The sequence below is a fragment of the Stigmatopora argus genome, chromosome 15 (assembly GCF_051989625.1).
Source record: "Stigmatopora argus isolate UIUO_Sarg chromosome 15, RoL_Sarg_1.0, whole genome shotgun sequence".
Taxonomy (NCBI): domain Eukaryota; kingdom Metazoa; phylum Chordata; class Actinopteri; order Syngnathiformes; family Syngnathidae; genus Stigmatopora; species Stigmatopora argus.
In genome coordinates, this window is record NC_135401.1 from 10,604,741 (window position 1) to 10,621,881 (window position 17,141).

The 17,141-nt window shown below is 39.2% G+C and overlaps 1 protein-coding gene across 9 annotated transcripts in view; it reads right to left on the minus strand.

The window, feature by feature from the left end:
* The window catches only part of LOC144089899 (uncharacterized), a 41,802-nt gene extending 26,861 nt beyond the window's left edge, over nucleotides 1–14,941 (minus strand). For 3 of the 9 annotated variants that reach the window (XR_013305227.1, XR_013305223.1, XM_077621140.1), the window contains exon 1: nucleotides 14,766–14,940. Coding sequence is in view for 2 of the 9 variants with exons in the window: in XM_077621140.1 (XP_077477266.1) it covers nucleotides 14,766–14,785 (20 nt within the window). In the remaining 7 variants the exon portion in view is untranslated. Of the gene's footprint in view, nucleotides 1–14,765 lie in introns of all 9 variants that reach the window. The other 6 variants (XR_013305226.1, XR_013305229.1, XR_013305228.1 and 3 more) reach the window with 4 other exon arrangements.
* Nucleotides 14,942–17,141: the final 2,200 nt, after the last annotated feature.

Consider the following 17,141-nt stretch of genomic DNA (forward strand, 5'->3'; position numbering starts at 1 on the left):
GACATTTTGACAGCCCTTTATCAAATGTGTTATTCGCACATCCAGCTATTTACATAGCCTTCCAACAGGCACAAAAAGTGGGCTTGATCGTGAAGGTAAAGGAAAGAGTCTGATTTATCTACTGCAGCCAAGGCTCCTACTCCTTAAATCTACTATTTTTTTCTTTAAAATTTTCTGTACTAAATGATTAGAACACTATACATCAAATAATAAAGCTCAGCTCATTCCTCCAAATATGATTTCTGCAGCTGTTTTGGCGCTTTAATGAAATGATGTGTATTATACGTAAATGTATATATTGTATTAGGTTTTATTTTTGCTTTGATCTAGTCTTCCAAAATAAGAATGTGTTCAACACTGCATTAGCTGTATAAATAAAGTTACATAATGAAGGATAAAATAAAATTGCACTGGTCATAGCTTCACAACGTTGATATCATCATAAACATTGGACCTCCTATGCTAGCATGTTTCAAATGCCTGTCTGTCTACACTATCACCAATGGAAATATTTTTATCCGGTTATGGGTTACTCTTTGTGTGTTCCAAAACAAAAGGAAGCACTTGTCAGCATCTGGCAGTGGGCATATCAAATTCACTTGCTCTAAAAGCCTAGGCCAGAGAAGCCTTATGCTCTCTATAGTTCATCTTCAACAAGGTCATGAACTTGTCTCTGTAAATGACCATGGTCAAAAGTCATGATTCCACTAACAGGGCAGCATGTGCTTTAGATAGCACGCCATCTGTAAATTGGCCATAAGGGTCATGAACAAGACTGTTTTCCCTCAAGCAACGACTCACAATGAACTGTTTCAACACATAAATTCGATCTTAAACATAAAACTGTCCATTGAAGTACATGTAAATACCATTAATAACTCTCCTTTTGCCCTCTGTTAATTCAGTAGTGTCCAAAACATTTTCTTTTCCTTAGGCATAATACCATCACGATCTTTGCGAAGTCACATTTGTAAATTTGTGGCAGCTATCCACCACTTTTTTGCCATAAAACCGGGTCTAGATTGAAGAGTAATGGAGCCTGGCGCATGGGAAAGGTGCTAGCAGTGCAAAAATAATAAAGTGAGATTCACCACACATCATTTCCCACACACATACAGTGGCTCGAAGCAGTGGGGAAATGTCAAAAAGGTTGTATGTGCACTCGCAAAGCCATGCTTTTATACAGGCTCAACCTTCACTCAATGGGGAGGGGGATAGTGTTGCGACCCATCCATGAAATGAACCATTTCAAAGACATGTTTGCTCAAAGGAACCAATAGTGCTACACACACCTGGGGTTACAATTTCAGTTAACCTCAATGTGAGCATATGCAACATGGCAAAGAAGATGTCTATACCACCCACATGCTGACATTCCAAAAATTCAGCTTGTTGTCATCTGACCAGAATGACCAAAGTGTTTTAATTCATCAGTTATTTCATACTAACAATAGATTCATTTTTGGGAATAATTTTAAATACATTTTAGACCAGAACGCTATCCTGCTTGAATCATTAGAATGTATACCAATACATTGATATGCTGTATAAATTGTTATCCAGCTCCTTTGTATTGTACTCAATACTGATAAATCCACATTAACTTTTTTTAACCTGCAAAACACACTGATACAAGAAACTATATACACTTTTAGAATTACGGCAATATAGAACTCAGCAGGAAAAATGGTTTATTCAATCTAAGGGCGATATTGACTTTCTCCAATGGTCATGTTGGAGGCAGTAAACACTCCACAAGCTCACGAGCAGCATGTTTTAAAGTTTATGTACGCTTGATTTCATTGGATTGATGTTTCCCTCAACTAAAAACATTGTAACCTTCAGAACGGTTCATAGCACAGCTGGTGTTTTACACTGCGATACAGCAGTTTAGTCTTGGTGGTGTAATAAAGTGGCAGTCTTGTACAACTACTATTGTGTACGCGAGTTGCAATGTGTCCTCTCATTCTGATAACGGTGTAGTCCAAAATCCAGATGTTGTCCACAAAATGACTTGCGTTGAGATAATGAATTAGTTAATAATGATTCACATGAACAGCAATCCCCCTTTAGCCAACCATGCACCATTCCTAACACATGTTGCATTAGCGGTACTCTATTAGACGTTAGACTGAGATGTGAAGAGGTCACTTTTACTATGCATAGCTATAAACCCAATTTTATAGAGACTTTCATGAGCTGTCTGTCTCTCTAGCACTCTTTATCCACTCAGTAGCAGACAGAGAACAGCTCCTGCACGACCTCTGATCTCACTCGCTCTCGCATGGATGTCCAGATGGAAGGCAGGAAGTTCAGGAAGCTTAGAATGGCTTTGATGTCGGCTGTGATTAACACATAATATCACATTTGTCCTCTCCTTTGAAAGGAAAAAAAAACGCACCTCAACCCAACTGGGTAAAGTAACTGAACTACAGCACACATCGAGATGGTTTCACTTGACTGAAAAAAAGGCAACTCATTAATGTGGCTGCTGTCCTGTGAATTTATAGACCTTGCAAAAAAAGATGTTATTGCTCACAAATGTGACTAATGAGCATGAGGTGAGAAGTGAAACGAACTATTAGATCAAAGTAGTCGCTGGGTGCAAGTTGAGCAGGTCAAGTCCAGGGTGAAAAGAAAGAACAGTGTTTGAAACTGCCAAGGGAAATTTGAGCTATGAGGTTGTGATTAACGCTAAAGGGACAGACGTGGGCCCTCTATCATTTAACACCTTGTCTACCATGGCCCCCAGATGTCTGATTGCTACTTCAGAGGTCTTTGTCTCCTGAGAGGAGCTCATTTTTGCTCGGGCACTCTACTCTAGAGACCACAGGAGAAAAGAAAGAACATCACAGTTGATGACTGTTGAAGCCTTTCAGACTTTTGCCATAAAAAAGACTCAATTCACTAATGTGTTGTGTGATTTGGTGTTCATATAACTTCTTAGAAGTACTGGGGAAAAAAAGATACACAATAATTGATCCCTAAGAGTTAAGACAATGTTGTTGTCTGTTTGATTGTTGTTGTAAAGATTGTACTACATGTAGCAGTATAACTTAATTCTGTCTCCCCTTAATTCAGTACACTGGCAGTAAAAATGAGTTCAATCATTCATTCACCCTCCCCAGTCAAAATGGATTGGATTTCTAGGACTGTCAATGGTAGCCAAAGAGTTAAATAGGAACATTTCTGACTTTATTCTCATATAGGGTTGGGTGAATTAAAAATTGTAGGCAGAATAGAGGGCACACACACACACAAAAGGGCACTTCCTGCTAAAATGTTCCTAAAGAGCGACATTAAAAGCCCATTTTAAATTGAGTCATGGATCACATTAACTCTGAATCGCTTTTCTTTTTCATGTTTTTGATAGAATGTCTCACAAATTGGTAGGAGGCTATACGAGATGGTGATATCAAAAAGACAATGATTATTATATTGCCTATTTCGGGCGTTGAAAGACATCCTTGAGATGTCTTTCAATGTTGTCAGAAGTTCTTCTAATATTATCCACAAAAAATGTAGGTAGACTTCACATTTTGTCCCTGGTACACATGTTGATAGTTTTTTATCACCAGTGAACATAAGACTCATACACCCTTTTCTGTTCTCTACCCAGGAGGCCTGTCCCTCCCAGTGACCCCAGTGTACCCCGTCAGACTAAACAATGATGTAGGGTCACTTCTTCGTGGCCCAAGACAGATGGCTGCCTCTCCGCCACCATGGCCAAGGTCACCTCGCTTCCCCCAAACGGCTCTGTGCACCTGCACCCCAATGCCCCACTATAATCTTTATTCCTATACAGTACCTAGCACATTCAACAGCGTTAAACCTCCCCCAACACAAGCAGAAGGACAAAACATACCATTTTAAAATTCTACTGGTGTAACAAGGCAATTCAATGAATGCAAGCTATCCTGTCTGAACAAAGTACACCACAGAAGATAAATATATAATCAGAAATATTCAAGGCCTAGCTGTGTTTTGACAGTTTATTGTTGAATAACCGTCAATAAAACAGCATTCCAGACGGAAATTGCAGAAACTGCTGTTTTGACATCAGTTTTGAAAGCTAAAGCCAACCGAAATGTACGCTTACTTAAAAGGTAGCAATGCAAAGTAGGGGAAAAAAGAAGAGCAACATGTAAGTGCAATTAAAATACAGATTCATAATGTTTTAAATTATTCCTCCCTGGCTTTATCCCAAATCAATTGGCACTTGTGTCATTCAAGCAATGCTCCACAACCAGTCGGCCAGTCAGCGGGAGAGATATTGACAGGAGGCTGTGATCCATGACACAAGCTACCTGTCACCGTCACATGCGTCCCTCCCTTCACCATTCAATAGAGAAAAGCATCAGATCAATGTTCACAGACATAGTCCTCCCCCTGCAAAACTAATTATCTGAGCATTTTATACTGCCCAGGCCCATACATGCTTTGTTTATGCAGGTTGCAATTAGTGGGATGGTCAATAAAAACCAGGGGCTGGGATCCATAAAGGAGGAACTATGGCAGAAGGTGAGCAGTGGAAGTTTTGATTGCACAGAGGTACAATGTGCTTTTTTTATATGAAATATTCGCTAGCAAATGTTCCTGAGTTTAGTGTAGACGGGGCCAAGTGCCAAAGTATGCAGATCTGCTGCATAAATTGCTGCAAAATCCGCTGCTGCGGGATCTTAATACCGCTTCCTCATGCACAATTAAGTTCCAGTGAATATTTATGGCAGGTTTAAAGACATCTTTCTCAGTCCCCCAGGTGTCACAAAGTGGCTGTAATCAGGATTCAGAGGTGTGTCTCCCTCTGTCGATAACGTGCTTATCTACTGAGTCGTAAAATCCACCGCGCCATTCGGCTTCTTATGGTGTGCTTGAGCGGCAAAAAATAAAAAATAAAATCGTGCATCGAGCTGCTGACATCTCCAAGATGGTTTCCTTTCGATTGTCGTAGTGGCATTTGAATAGATTTGAAATTTTGAGGGCTCTGATATAAATGTAGACGACTAGGTTTAATACTGGTGCAAATAAAAAGAATGTGCATGGAACTGAGTTTATGCGAAGTCCATTTCTTCAGATAATGCGAGGACATAGTTAGAGTGCCTTCGCGCGTGATCATCCTGTTCCGTCATAGATTTCCATGTTAACAATCGAGCACTGAGCTATTAAATGGTTCTCCAGAGAGCTCACGATCCAGGGTCACCAGCTTGTAGAGCCAGAAAGCTGCTCATTGTCGTCCTTTGTGTGCAGTCTTATCTTTAATTAAATTAAAACCCTGATTTCCCTCAGCTGAGAGTTGATTTCCTTCTGGTACAATTACACCGGTGTGTTGGTCACTGGCAGATGATCTATCTGGACGCATTGATCCTTGACCGTCACAGCCAAGCACATTCATTCACTTTGTCAAATTACAGCATTATATGTCTTATACACCCGCCGCAAGGGGCTAAAAACGTCAGCGTATTCGAATTTAATTGAAATTGGACTTATAGATGTTAATCCTTATCATGGGAGAATTTAATTGTCAAAATAGGTCATATTCTAATGGAGCGGTGAAATTCTCAGTTTTTTACTTAATGAAATGTTTCATTTGTTGCTTTTTGTAGTATTCATTGTTACAGTTGCATCTTTTTTACTTGCTTTGTATTTTTCCCCTCACATTTAGTTTGTAATGTTGACATTTAATTTATTTTATTTTATTTTTTTCATCTGCAATTGTGTGCCTGTTGATTTGGTTCCCTGCTCGGCCACACTTACGCCAACTTTCTTGCTACCACACAATCATGTCCCTAACCCCTTAACAAATATGTCCAATCTTACTATAAACATTCACCATTGGCATTTGTGAATTTCTTCTTTCTTTTCTTTTCCGAAGAAATCACGATTATTTATCATGCAAGAGTGAAATAGCCTTTAAAAATTGCATTTCTGGCTACCAGAAGAGAATTTTACTAAGGCTGTCCCAGCGTCCGTTTTCTATATCGCTTATCTTGTTCAGGATTGTGGAAAGAAATTAGCCTATCCCAGCGGGAAAATGCAACACTCTATCCCAGAGTGAGTGACAAGCAATCACAGGACACATTCTAAGAAAATTGTGTGTGTATGGCACACTTGCCATGTCACTGGAACTGAACCAAATGTATATTGCATATCTAAAAATCATGAGTCTACTGCTAGATCAACAGTGATTTAATTAAGTAATCAATATGCAGATTCAATTAAATGAAGGCAAAATGTTTCCAAATTGAGCAAAACGTTTGAATTTCAGCACAAGTGACATTTTTTTTTCTCGTCTGACATGGTGGCTGAAGAGTATGTAGTTAGCAGACTAACTTCCACTGCCCTATAGGTATGCAGACAATTAGGAGAGCCTCAGTGTTTGCTATTATAGCCTGGGGGTAAACTGCTGAGCAGGAGAGAGTGATTTTTTTCTTCTTTTTAATCAGCTTGAATGTTGGATGCTCCCTTGTGTGACCAAACCCCTCCCAGACAAACTCAAATGAGTCAAGAAAAATAGGTATTAGTCTCTCACAATAGCTACGCTTACTGGTTTTTGTGGTTTTCTCTCATCAGGTTCATACTGGCTGAGAGTGAGCCATGCACGATGTGGCAAATGCACAATTTCATATTGGTACTGGTTGAAGGCTGCTTAAAATGGGTTTTAATGGGTTTGCCTTTGGACATGTGGGAGGAGGGGTTCTTTCATCGTGAACTCCATTAATTCTTCATAGTGGAGTCCACTTGACCATAAAACAAGCAAACACTGAGTAAAAGTAGCAGAAAGAAAACACTGCACAAGTCACCAACTAACCTCGGGCTTTTTAAAACTTGATTCCCTTTCTCTGCATCCCTCTGTACTAAATTGTTCCTTCAAACAATAAATAAAAAATAAAAAAAGTTAATTAAAGCAGTCCGTTTGTTGTGAAAGCCAAACAAAGGATTTCCCAGAAATTCCAAAAGTTTCCCGACTGACGGATGCATCCTCCCCTTTTTTCTGCAGGAAGAAATTCTTTGTTCTGAGCGCCGGTGGAATCATTGACGGCATCAAAGCGTGGCAGAGCGCTTCCCCAACTGGCGTCCTAATGAGAGACAACCATCCTGTGCCAGTGTGATTACAGCTCCTTCATTAAGAGGATAAGCTGATATTGCGCGTCGAAACTCGAGAGCTGGCGGCTTCGGGGGGGGAGACTCCCATTCACTGAAGATCAGCTCTGTCAGCGTTGAGCGGCTGTGTTAATACACCTCTCTGAAGACTTTTGATCGAATACAATGAACGCCTGCTATTGTGAAAGCACGAGATGATGCGTCAAAGCGCATCGGGAGTGGATGACTCAAAAATAACTATCCTTAGAAGGCTGACAGAAACTTACAAGTTATGGTGCAAGTTTTGTTTGGGGTGAGAAGATCCCAATTGCAGTAACGCTGACACTCTTCATCATCGCCTCCAGAACAATTCACTCAAAGCAGACAAAGGAAAAACAAAAGGGACTTAGCTAGCAATACATGTCAGTCAATGTAAGGCTAACTGACGATAAGAAACCAACAGAGAGAACTGAGAATTCCATTCCTTCACATTTGATTTTGGAGCCTCAAGTCTTGCGCCTCCGATTTTACAGCTTTGCAGCGTGCAAAACAATGCAATGATATTGTTATGGATTATTCTGTAAAACAGGGCATTTCAATTTATTGTGGTTTATGTTTGGATTAATTGAATGACCTTTATGGGCACGCGCAAGCAGTGGGGAAAAAGACAAATACAAGAAAGCAATAATATAGCCATTTGAGATTCCAAATAGAATCATTAACGATTATCAGATCAAGCTTGCTGACCTGGAATAACTGCAGTGCAGCAAATCAATTACATGCAACATTTTGATGTGGAAAATACAACAATGATCTTTTCTTCCCTTGAGTGGAGGTGAAAAATTCACGCCTCCTGCCGCGCTCAAATTATTTGAGTTAAATTAGTTCTCCTATTAAAATTAGCAATGTTTTATGGTAATTCCTTTGGAAAAATCCTGTTGCTGAGGGAGATAATTATCTCAATTATTCATTAGTCTCATACCAAAGATGCACAGGGCACAACATCGCATTTGCTCGGGGCTGTTCTTCCTCACAAGAAGAAATAATTGAAATCTGCCAGATGTTTAATTATTGCAATTTCAAAACACAGCTAACAATAATGAAGAGTCTATCTGTCCAACATTAAGTTGAATGATTATTGCACATTCATTCTTGCAGTGCAGGTAATAATTTTAGTTTTAATGAATGGAACAGTAGTGGAATGTTTCTCAAGGTTGGGCTACATAGGAAGGAAGAGAACAGGGTTTGATATTTTTCATGAAGGCGGTGTTATAGAAATACATTATGTGTCACAGAGCAGTAGACCACACACAATATTGTATCTCGCACATGATGATGTACGAGATGTGCAAAAGCTAGGTCGCATGATGGATTGGTGGCTGGGGTGCAAAAAGACTTTTTCCAAAAGGACACCAAAGGAAACGGGGCAGCTTGATATGATCTGGAATTCTCTTAATAACAAGAATAAGCGCAAGGGCACAAGGCTCAAAGGACATAATCTATTATTCATTTAAAAATCTCATGAATAAACAATGAGATCATCCCACTCTATAGGTTTTAAAACGGTGGCAAGAAAACGACTATAATCACAAATTTTACACTGTATGGACAACATTAAATTCACAAAAAGGTCATATTAATATTTAATTTCATTTAAAAAAAGGGAATAGAAAACCTGTCAACTCAAATGAAGATTTTTGCATGGGAGACCCAACTTGATCAAAATGTTGATTGAACAGGGAATGTGCCCACAACATATATTTCAATCTAATACTCCTAACCACTACCACAATTACTACTACTACTACTACTACTACTACAGCTCCATCTAGTGGATACATAACACAATACCCTAGTAATACTACTACTACTACTACTACCACAGCCACCACTACTACTGCATTTTATAATGAGTTGCACCTCATATATGAAACAAATTCTAAGGCAGGCCAGTCATTGAAGGTGCACCTTATGGTGCGGAAAATACGGTACATTAATGTCTCTTTTCCTGAGCATTTTGGTAGAGCATTAAACCTCAGCATTTCATCATCTGAGCAAGGCTTAAGAATGGATGGTGTCTAAAATAGTGAAGGACAGTCTCAAACATTCCATTAAGTACATCAGTATTATCTATCATATGAGGTCACCAATGCCACATTGTGCTCTTCATAGTAATTGGCACTAAAAGACCCCATATAGACTTCCTTCTGGCTTTGTGCTGGTAGGGGAAAATACTTCCCATCTTCATCCCTCACAAGGCTTAAGATGGTTGTTTAATTAAACATTCCAGGACTGTATCGTGTGTGCCACTTTCATTAAAAGATCAGGTTAGGCCCATGTGAAGCAATTAACCTGGCGGGACTGAAAGGAAGTGCAATGGACATCGAGAGGGACAGATATTGTCTAGCTGTTGATTACTTGATGCCAAAAGATAGAGAAATTTGCACTAAGCATGCACAGATATCCACTGTTCCTTTTTTCTCATATAAATCAAAATATGCAGCCATCAATATCTCATCATAACTTTTTAAGAAGAAACTACTGGATTCAAGCTCTTGGCAGATCACAATTGATTACAACTCTAAAATTTAGACAATGTCAGGTTTGTTTGAATACCAATAAAAAAACTGCGGAAAATTAGTAAAAAGTTTTTTTTTTCATTTTAAAACAAAGAAATTGAGGCAAAATGCTGTGCTGAGTTCCAACCAGCTGAAACAATGACAACTCTTGCCTAGTTTATATTCTAAATAAGGTTCCTCAGCCTTTTCTGCATCATCAACTGGTTGCCATTAGAGCCATATTTTGACACATCGGCATAAAAAAAGATGAACGCACATTATTTAGAAAAAAATGTCACCATTATGCTGAATATACAGTAGTCAGGAATAAAGTAATGTATTCATGAGCCATGGCCACATTAAATAGAGTAGACTTGGTGCTTGACAATCAATCACCATCAATCAAAACACACATTTTATTACAGCTGATACACTTAAAGGCTCATATTTAATTCTCTGTGGCACATTTTCATATTCTGAAGAAACTGTCCAAAAATGTGTCTTTCTGCGATCTAACTTGATTGTTAACATTTATACTACTGTATCATCTGATTAAGAAAGTTTTTGTCCAGTTTTTCTGTGTATGCCAGAATTAAATGAGCAACAGACCGCTGGAAAATTGACCTTACTCAAATATTGTTTAAATCTAAACGATTGCTATTCTTTTTCCAGTTTGTACAACCTTTTAGACTTTCTTCTTTACCTTGGAAAACTGGAAAATAAATTGTTTCAACTTGAAATGCAGGACACTAAATTTGAACTTTTAAATGTGCAATTCAATAAAAAACGTGTACGTATGCACTTTAATTTCCTCAATAGTTCATTGGTGCTGGTAGCCTGTCAGTCCACACTTGGGAAATGGAGTCTTCCCATCATGTTTTAAACATTTCCATAGCCGCGAAAGTGACTTCTATAGTGTCACTGTCATGCCCTCCAGCTTTCCGAGTGTCTCATTAAGGAAGAACATCCGAATTTCACCAGAAGCACGAGATACGGCTATATCAGATGCACTGTTCTAATTTATAACGCCATGGACACCGTGGTTCAATAGTACTCCGACTGAATTCCAATCTTTTGCATCGGGCATCATTTTATGCACGTGTGAGTCAGAAAAAATTTAAGTGTTATTTGCATTATAAATGCTCAGATGTGCAAATTACTGGTCTCGAGTTGGATTTACACGGCAAGTGCACATGAATGGCGATTAGCTACTGTTTTTCTGTGGGGAATTATAGGCCACTCCACACTCCAATTTTATGTTGTATTTATGTTCAGCAACATCCACTTGGGTTTAAATGAAGCATGATGATGGTCGGTATTAGGGACTTGAAAACGTCCACCATATGCTTTAGCTTGCTTGCTTGCTTGCTTTGGTTGGCCATCAAAGTCAAATGAGGGAGGATATACTGTACATCCCTTATGTTCCTCATTGTTTGGGATTTGTTAAAATCCATTTGGTTTAAACATATCACTCCTAATTGTTTCTGGAGGGTTTTTTTTGCATCCTGTTGTATTTGCATATAAAGTGCTGTTTACTTACAATGTAGACTACTTACAGTATGCGCAAACACTGTTTTCTTGTTCCTTTACAACAGTAAACACTTCTTCAGTTGAGCAACTAAAGCTCAGAGACAAGTGCACTGGAGTTTAATTATGTCAAATACATACTAGAGCCTGTTGAATATTCAGTGCCATCTTATCTGGGCAGAAAACAGTCTACCAGCCATTTTACAAAGGATATTAGTGTTGGTTCGTGAGCACCTTAATTGGTTATTTTTCCTTTTACATCACAACACTCAAAAACAACAACCAGACTTTTAGCTAACATCTGTTCCTCAGCACGATTATCAATATTTATATTTTTTAACCAAGGGAACAAATACAGCAGGTTTAAGCAAAGAGCACCTATTGTGACATTTCGTAGATGAGGCTAGTTTCAATATTGCCACTGCAATGACATTCAACACAAGCTCCAGTGTTACGACAGAATCTGTTTCTCACTCTACTCCACTCCACCCAGAGAGGTGACACAGTCGGTGCTGGCACAATGCTGCTGTCAGACTGCCACAGCAGCATCTCTCTCCCTCAACCAACCGACGAGGTGCGGCTAACGAGTCGAGCGCCTCAGTGCCAGACAGCCAGACTCGGCTCAGTAAGAGAGCCTTCAGCCAGTGCTGACATATTCCATGGCCCACTGCAACAGATGGAGATTTTTACAGGTGTCGTTTGGGGCAAAATTCTTTGCTTGAGGGGACAGCATCTGGTCTATCACCAATTGGGATGGTGTACACTGCATACTCCCACCTCCTTTTATATCACATATTCCATTCTAATCAATCCAAACCTTCAATCACTATTCATTGTAAAGTAGAGGGCGTGGAAATGTTGCCCTGCCTTGAAAAATGAACTGCACATGATCAACAGATGTAGTGTTTTTAAAGTTACTAACAATCCCCTTGCCTAATGGGAATGACAGTGTTAAATCAAATTTCCGTATAAACAGGAGCCTTGCAGACCACTCTCTGAGCCGCTATCAATCTTGATGTATTCAAGAACCTTGGGCTCATATTTCTTTGTTGGTGATTTAATGACTTGGAAATTTACACTCCAGTCGGCTGAGGCTGTGTTGATGTTGATATCTCAACTCTTTACTGTCCCATGTCCCGTCAATCGGCACTTGTTATTTATTGTGGCTCATGCCATGACACATGAGCAGCGCCTGACCTCCCATTTATCTTCCTGTTAAATATATATGTGGTGGTCCAAGTCCATATCACAGCAGCAAGGTGAACTATGAGGTTTTGAACACTGGAACCAATGAATTATGGCCATCAGTGAGTCACTGAAGTTGTGTCACTGGGTGCATCGCAAAAGCCTGACAGGCTGTAAAAAAAAATTTACACGTGCAAGGCCATTTGTGTAGATAGATTAGTGTGATGCTTGACATTCCTGCTAAGTGAATTTATGTGTTTGTATATTACAGGAAGCAACAAAATATACCACTATGTAAATTACCAAACAATGCCTAACCCCCCAAAAATATAATTTCCACTGCCAATATATCACATTATTCTAAATGTGATGCTCTTTTCTTTCAACACAATTATAAATGCTGAATTAAAAAAAGTTTGTCCAACTAATTTTCATTCCTGCATTTTAACAGTTCATGAGAAAAGTACAAATATTCTGGTATCATTTGAATAATTCACTGTTTTAGATTTTTCCTTATAAATAACAAAGGGCAAAAGTTAAAATTGTTGAAAAAAAGTCAAAATATATTGATAAAATTTAGCTACTTTTTTTATATAGTCCCACATCAATTGTTAGTTTATTTTAGCTAACGATTCATGGAAGGATTTCTATGTAGTATTCTTTCTTACTATCTGCTATTTTTTTTGGTAGCATGCATAAAACAGTTACATGGAACTGGAATACTTGGAAACTACAGACTCATAATAGAGGACACAGGACAATCAGTGCATCCATTTAACCCTCCACCTCAGAACTGTGAGGTAGATGTGCCAATCAGCTAGCTATCCATGGACCATGTCTTATATAAGCTTATTTGAAGTCTAACATATAAATAGCTTATCATGTTTAACAGCCTACTAGAAAACCGTTTTAGTTGACCTTCACAGTCCATGCAAAATTTAACAAATATCTCTTGAAATTCCACAAATTATCTTTTTAAAACCAATTTGTGAGACAAATTCATTCTAATATGTTATGCTGTTCTGAATTGAGGACCCCTGCAGTAAACTGAAGTGTTGAAGCTGCACTTTGCAGAACATTTATTCCAAGAGGAGAGAACATATTTTCAATACAAGAAAACCCTTGTTTATCAGTAGGATACATCCCAGTTTACTACAAGCATTTTCCCCAACTAAACATCCCCAGCAAAGATTTATTCACATACTAATCGTAATTCAGACAGCGCCTGCACCAGCATGATTATTCCACGCAGCACAGTGCACACTGCTGCTAATTAATTCACTGCAAATGTGGTTGAGCAGCAGAGAACATATGAACATGCAGAGCTCATCACATACTGTAAATTGTTTACATAAACTGAGTGAGCTTTTTATAATGAGCATGATTCTACTCTATGTACAATAAATAAATAAAAAACAATTTTGATTTGGCGTTTGTTTTGGAGGTTTAGTTTGAAACCAAATATTTATCATCTTGAAACTAAATAAGACATAACATTCTGTTTAGGGGGATGGGACAGCAAAAGCAAACATGATAGCAGTAGAAAATTTCTTGATTCTTTTGTAATGGACGATGACAACACCCACAATGTGATTAATGCTGATAAGATTGGAAGACAATCATGGCAGACAAATGGCTAGTAATTCAATCACTGGTGCAGGACATGTCATGTCAGCCAGTCTATTGAGTGTGACGGGCTGCAGGAGGGGCTGGCAGACCTACATTGACCGAGGGCGCCCAAAGTGCTGATGCATCATTGTGTAAATTGGCATGAAAAAGGTCTTAGGGCCTGTGAAGCCACCACGACACAATAACCCTGATTTAAGACACCATACACCTCAAAGACGTACGACATCTGACAATAAAATAAAATGTAAGAATATTTTTGTGCTCTCACCGTTGTTTGTCTGGTTTTAAATATTTGAGACTGTTCAGACAATGTGCACTGCAACAAGTGCATGTGCAGCAATGTTTGCCTATTGGATTGGATAACTTAATTCATCCCATATTTGGGAAATTTCATTGTCACAGTAGCAAGAGGGTGAGAATGCAGATACAGGAAAGGCATTTTAGACATAAATAGATAGAAAGAAACCAAGCAACGGGTGTGGCCAAGTCGCAAAGGCCGCAGAACAACAAAGCAAAAAGCAGGAAGTACAAAGCAAAGCAAAGTATATGGGATCATTGTTTATCATCATCATCATCTATTGTATGAGTTTTAAAGTGAACACTGCTTTTAGGTGCTGATTAATGTAAAAGGCAATAGTTTGGATATGGACTGTTTAAAAACAGCCTAATGATAACTTGTTCAAATTGCTTTTATGTGTTGCTATTAATATTTTATGATATTCAACCATGTTCATGCACTGATCAGAGTAATGATGTCTCATATTAATGACTTAACAAGAAACATACCTCATAGCTGCCTGCCACATGGCACACTGGATTTGAATCAGTCACGAATGCTCAGATTGTGACAAAGACGGGTGTCAACGCCAAGCTGATTGCTTTCAAATGTCCAAAACAATGGAGAGCGTACAAATCCAAGTTGATAAGGTGGTACGTCGACTGTGTCTATAAAGGTGGTTGATGATCATTCTTTCAAGCTGTGGCTGCTCCACCCCCTATGACTTGCAATCAAACAAAACTACATCCACCTGCCTCACTTGAAACTGGCAGAAGGAGGAAGGTGCAGAGGCCCTGAAAACACTACCTTGAGTCAAAAATAAATGGCACTGTTCGGCGAGGCTGATGAGTAGCTTCACAAATGCTGTTAGAAGTCCAAACACATCTTTAACTTATCAGTAGGTGCTTAGTCTGAGACTGAGGGTTCCCTTTTGCTAAATTTAAAAGGTTAATAAAGTTTAAAAAAAAGACTTCTGGCATACATCTAAAATAAATATTATGACAATACGTTTAGGTGCCAATAGCAGATAAAATATAATATCACGACAGAGAGCTTATCAAGCAACACTTTTTTTCCCTTTACAAGTCAGGAAGCTTCACAATTCAACAACATTTAATAATCTGACATTCTGACATTTAATAATCCAACACAATTATTTGCCTGCATAACATGTAAAATTAGTCTTTAGATGAAGATGATGTTCATTTAATAATTAAAGTCCGGCTGAGCTGAACTTTGATTTAATTGATCCCGGCAAGCCAGAAGGAGAGAAAACTGATGGTGCACAATGTTTGGATTTGCTTCAAGACATTCAAGAGAATCAGTGCATGCTAAGGATTTATCGAACACATTACAGCAGCAGGCATTACCAATCGTCTTCCACCAGCATGACTAATACCATCACAAAACAAAAAACCCTGTTTGTGTTTGGCCAATTACTGCTCAGACACAGTGATGAACAGGGTAAACACTGCTCATTCTCCATCATGTGGGGAGCACACACGCCACCAATTCAAGCAAGTCCTTCCACTGCCATCCAAGCCCCATAAGCAAATAAAACATGTTCTATCTGGTTCTTTTTAAGGTGTGACCACAGATTGCAGGTCAAAAAGGAATGCTTGGAAAATATGTTACACTCAATGACTCTCGCCCAGGATTTTTTTTTTGTTTAAAACATGGCGTGGCAGCCTGGTGGAAGAGTGGTTAGCGTGTGAGTTTCAGGGATCTGGGGTCGAGGGTTCGAGTCCAGGTTGGTCCACCACTGTGTAGAGTTTGCATGTTCTCCCTGGGCTTGCATGGGCTTTCTCCGGGTACTCCGGTTTCCTCCCACATCCATAAAACATGCAGGATAGCCTGGTTGAACACTTTAAATTGAGTGTGAGCATGAATGGTTTTCCATCTCCTTGTACTCTGCGATTGGCTGGCCACTAATTCAGGGTGTCCCCCTCCTGGTGCCCATAGTTAGCTGGGATAGGCTCCAGCACTGCCCACGACCCTTCTGAGGATAACCAGTTCAGAAAATGAATGAATGAAATAAAGATGGCGTGGATTTGAAGCAGGATAGACAATGCACACAATACACAGATAGGAAGTCATGACATTTAAGGTATACATGCCAGGTGTTTCCACCTTTATGTACAATCGCTTTATTCCCAAAATCCAATGCACAACAAAAAACACAAATATAGGTGTGCGGAAAAAACAGTATGGTGACCGAGAGTGTCGATAAAAGCAAGGGAAGCAACAGGGAGAGGTACGGTACAAAAAGAAGGGGGAATAGTATTGTGTAAATTGGTTGAGGCTGCCTCCTCTTTGCCAGATTAACTCCAGAGGGCAAGGACGCAAAGAGAGTAGGAGAGTGTGGGTGGGGGTCTGGCTGCAGTTCTTTCATCAAAGGACTTTTTTTCCTCTTTTCTTTCCTTTCTCTGTGTGTTAACCACAGCAGTCAATCCCTTCCATGATTGTGCGATTGAAAGAAAAAAGAAGTATCATGTGCTGTGTGTCGGAATCAGAATTCTTTTTATTGACCCCCCTTTTTATTGATTGAAATGTATAAAAAAAATACACCAGGGATATTTGTCTGACAAGTCAGTCCACATTTGTTTTTTCCTTACATTTCCAGCACTGACATTAGAACAGTTGGAAAATTGAAAGACATCGAACTGGAATACCAATGAATTATATGCATGACAACCTTTTGCTATTATTCTAATGCAAGTCTCTGGGTCCTGGGTTTGACTGTGAGTTTTCCAGAGCCGGTGGGCAAAATGTTTTAATCTGTGGCACCTAGCCCGAGGCCATGAGTCCAACCCTCAATCCAGAGACATTGGTCTTTTGACATTCTCTTGCTTGCCATTGTCACGCTGTCACATCCCTCATGACTT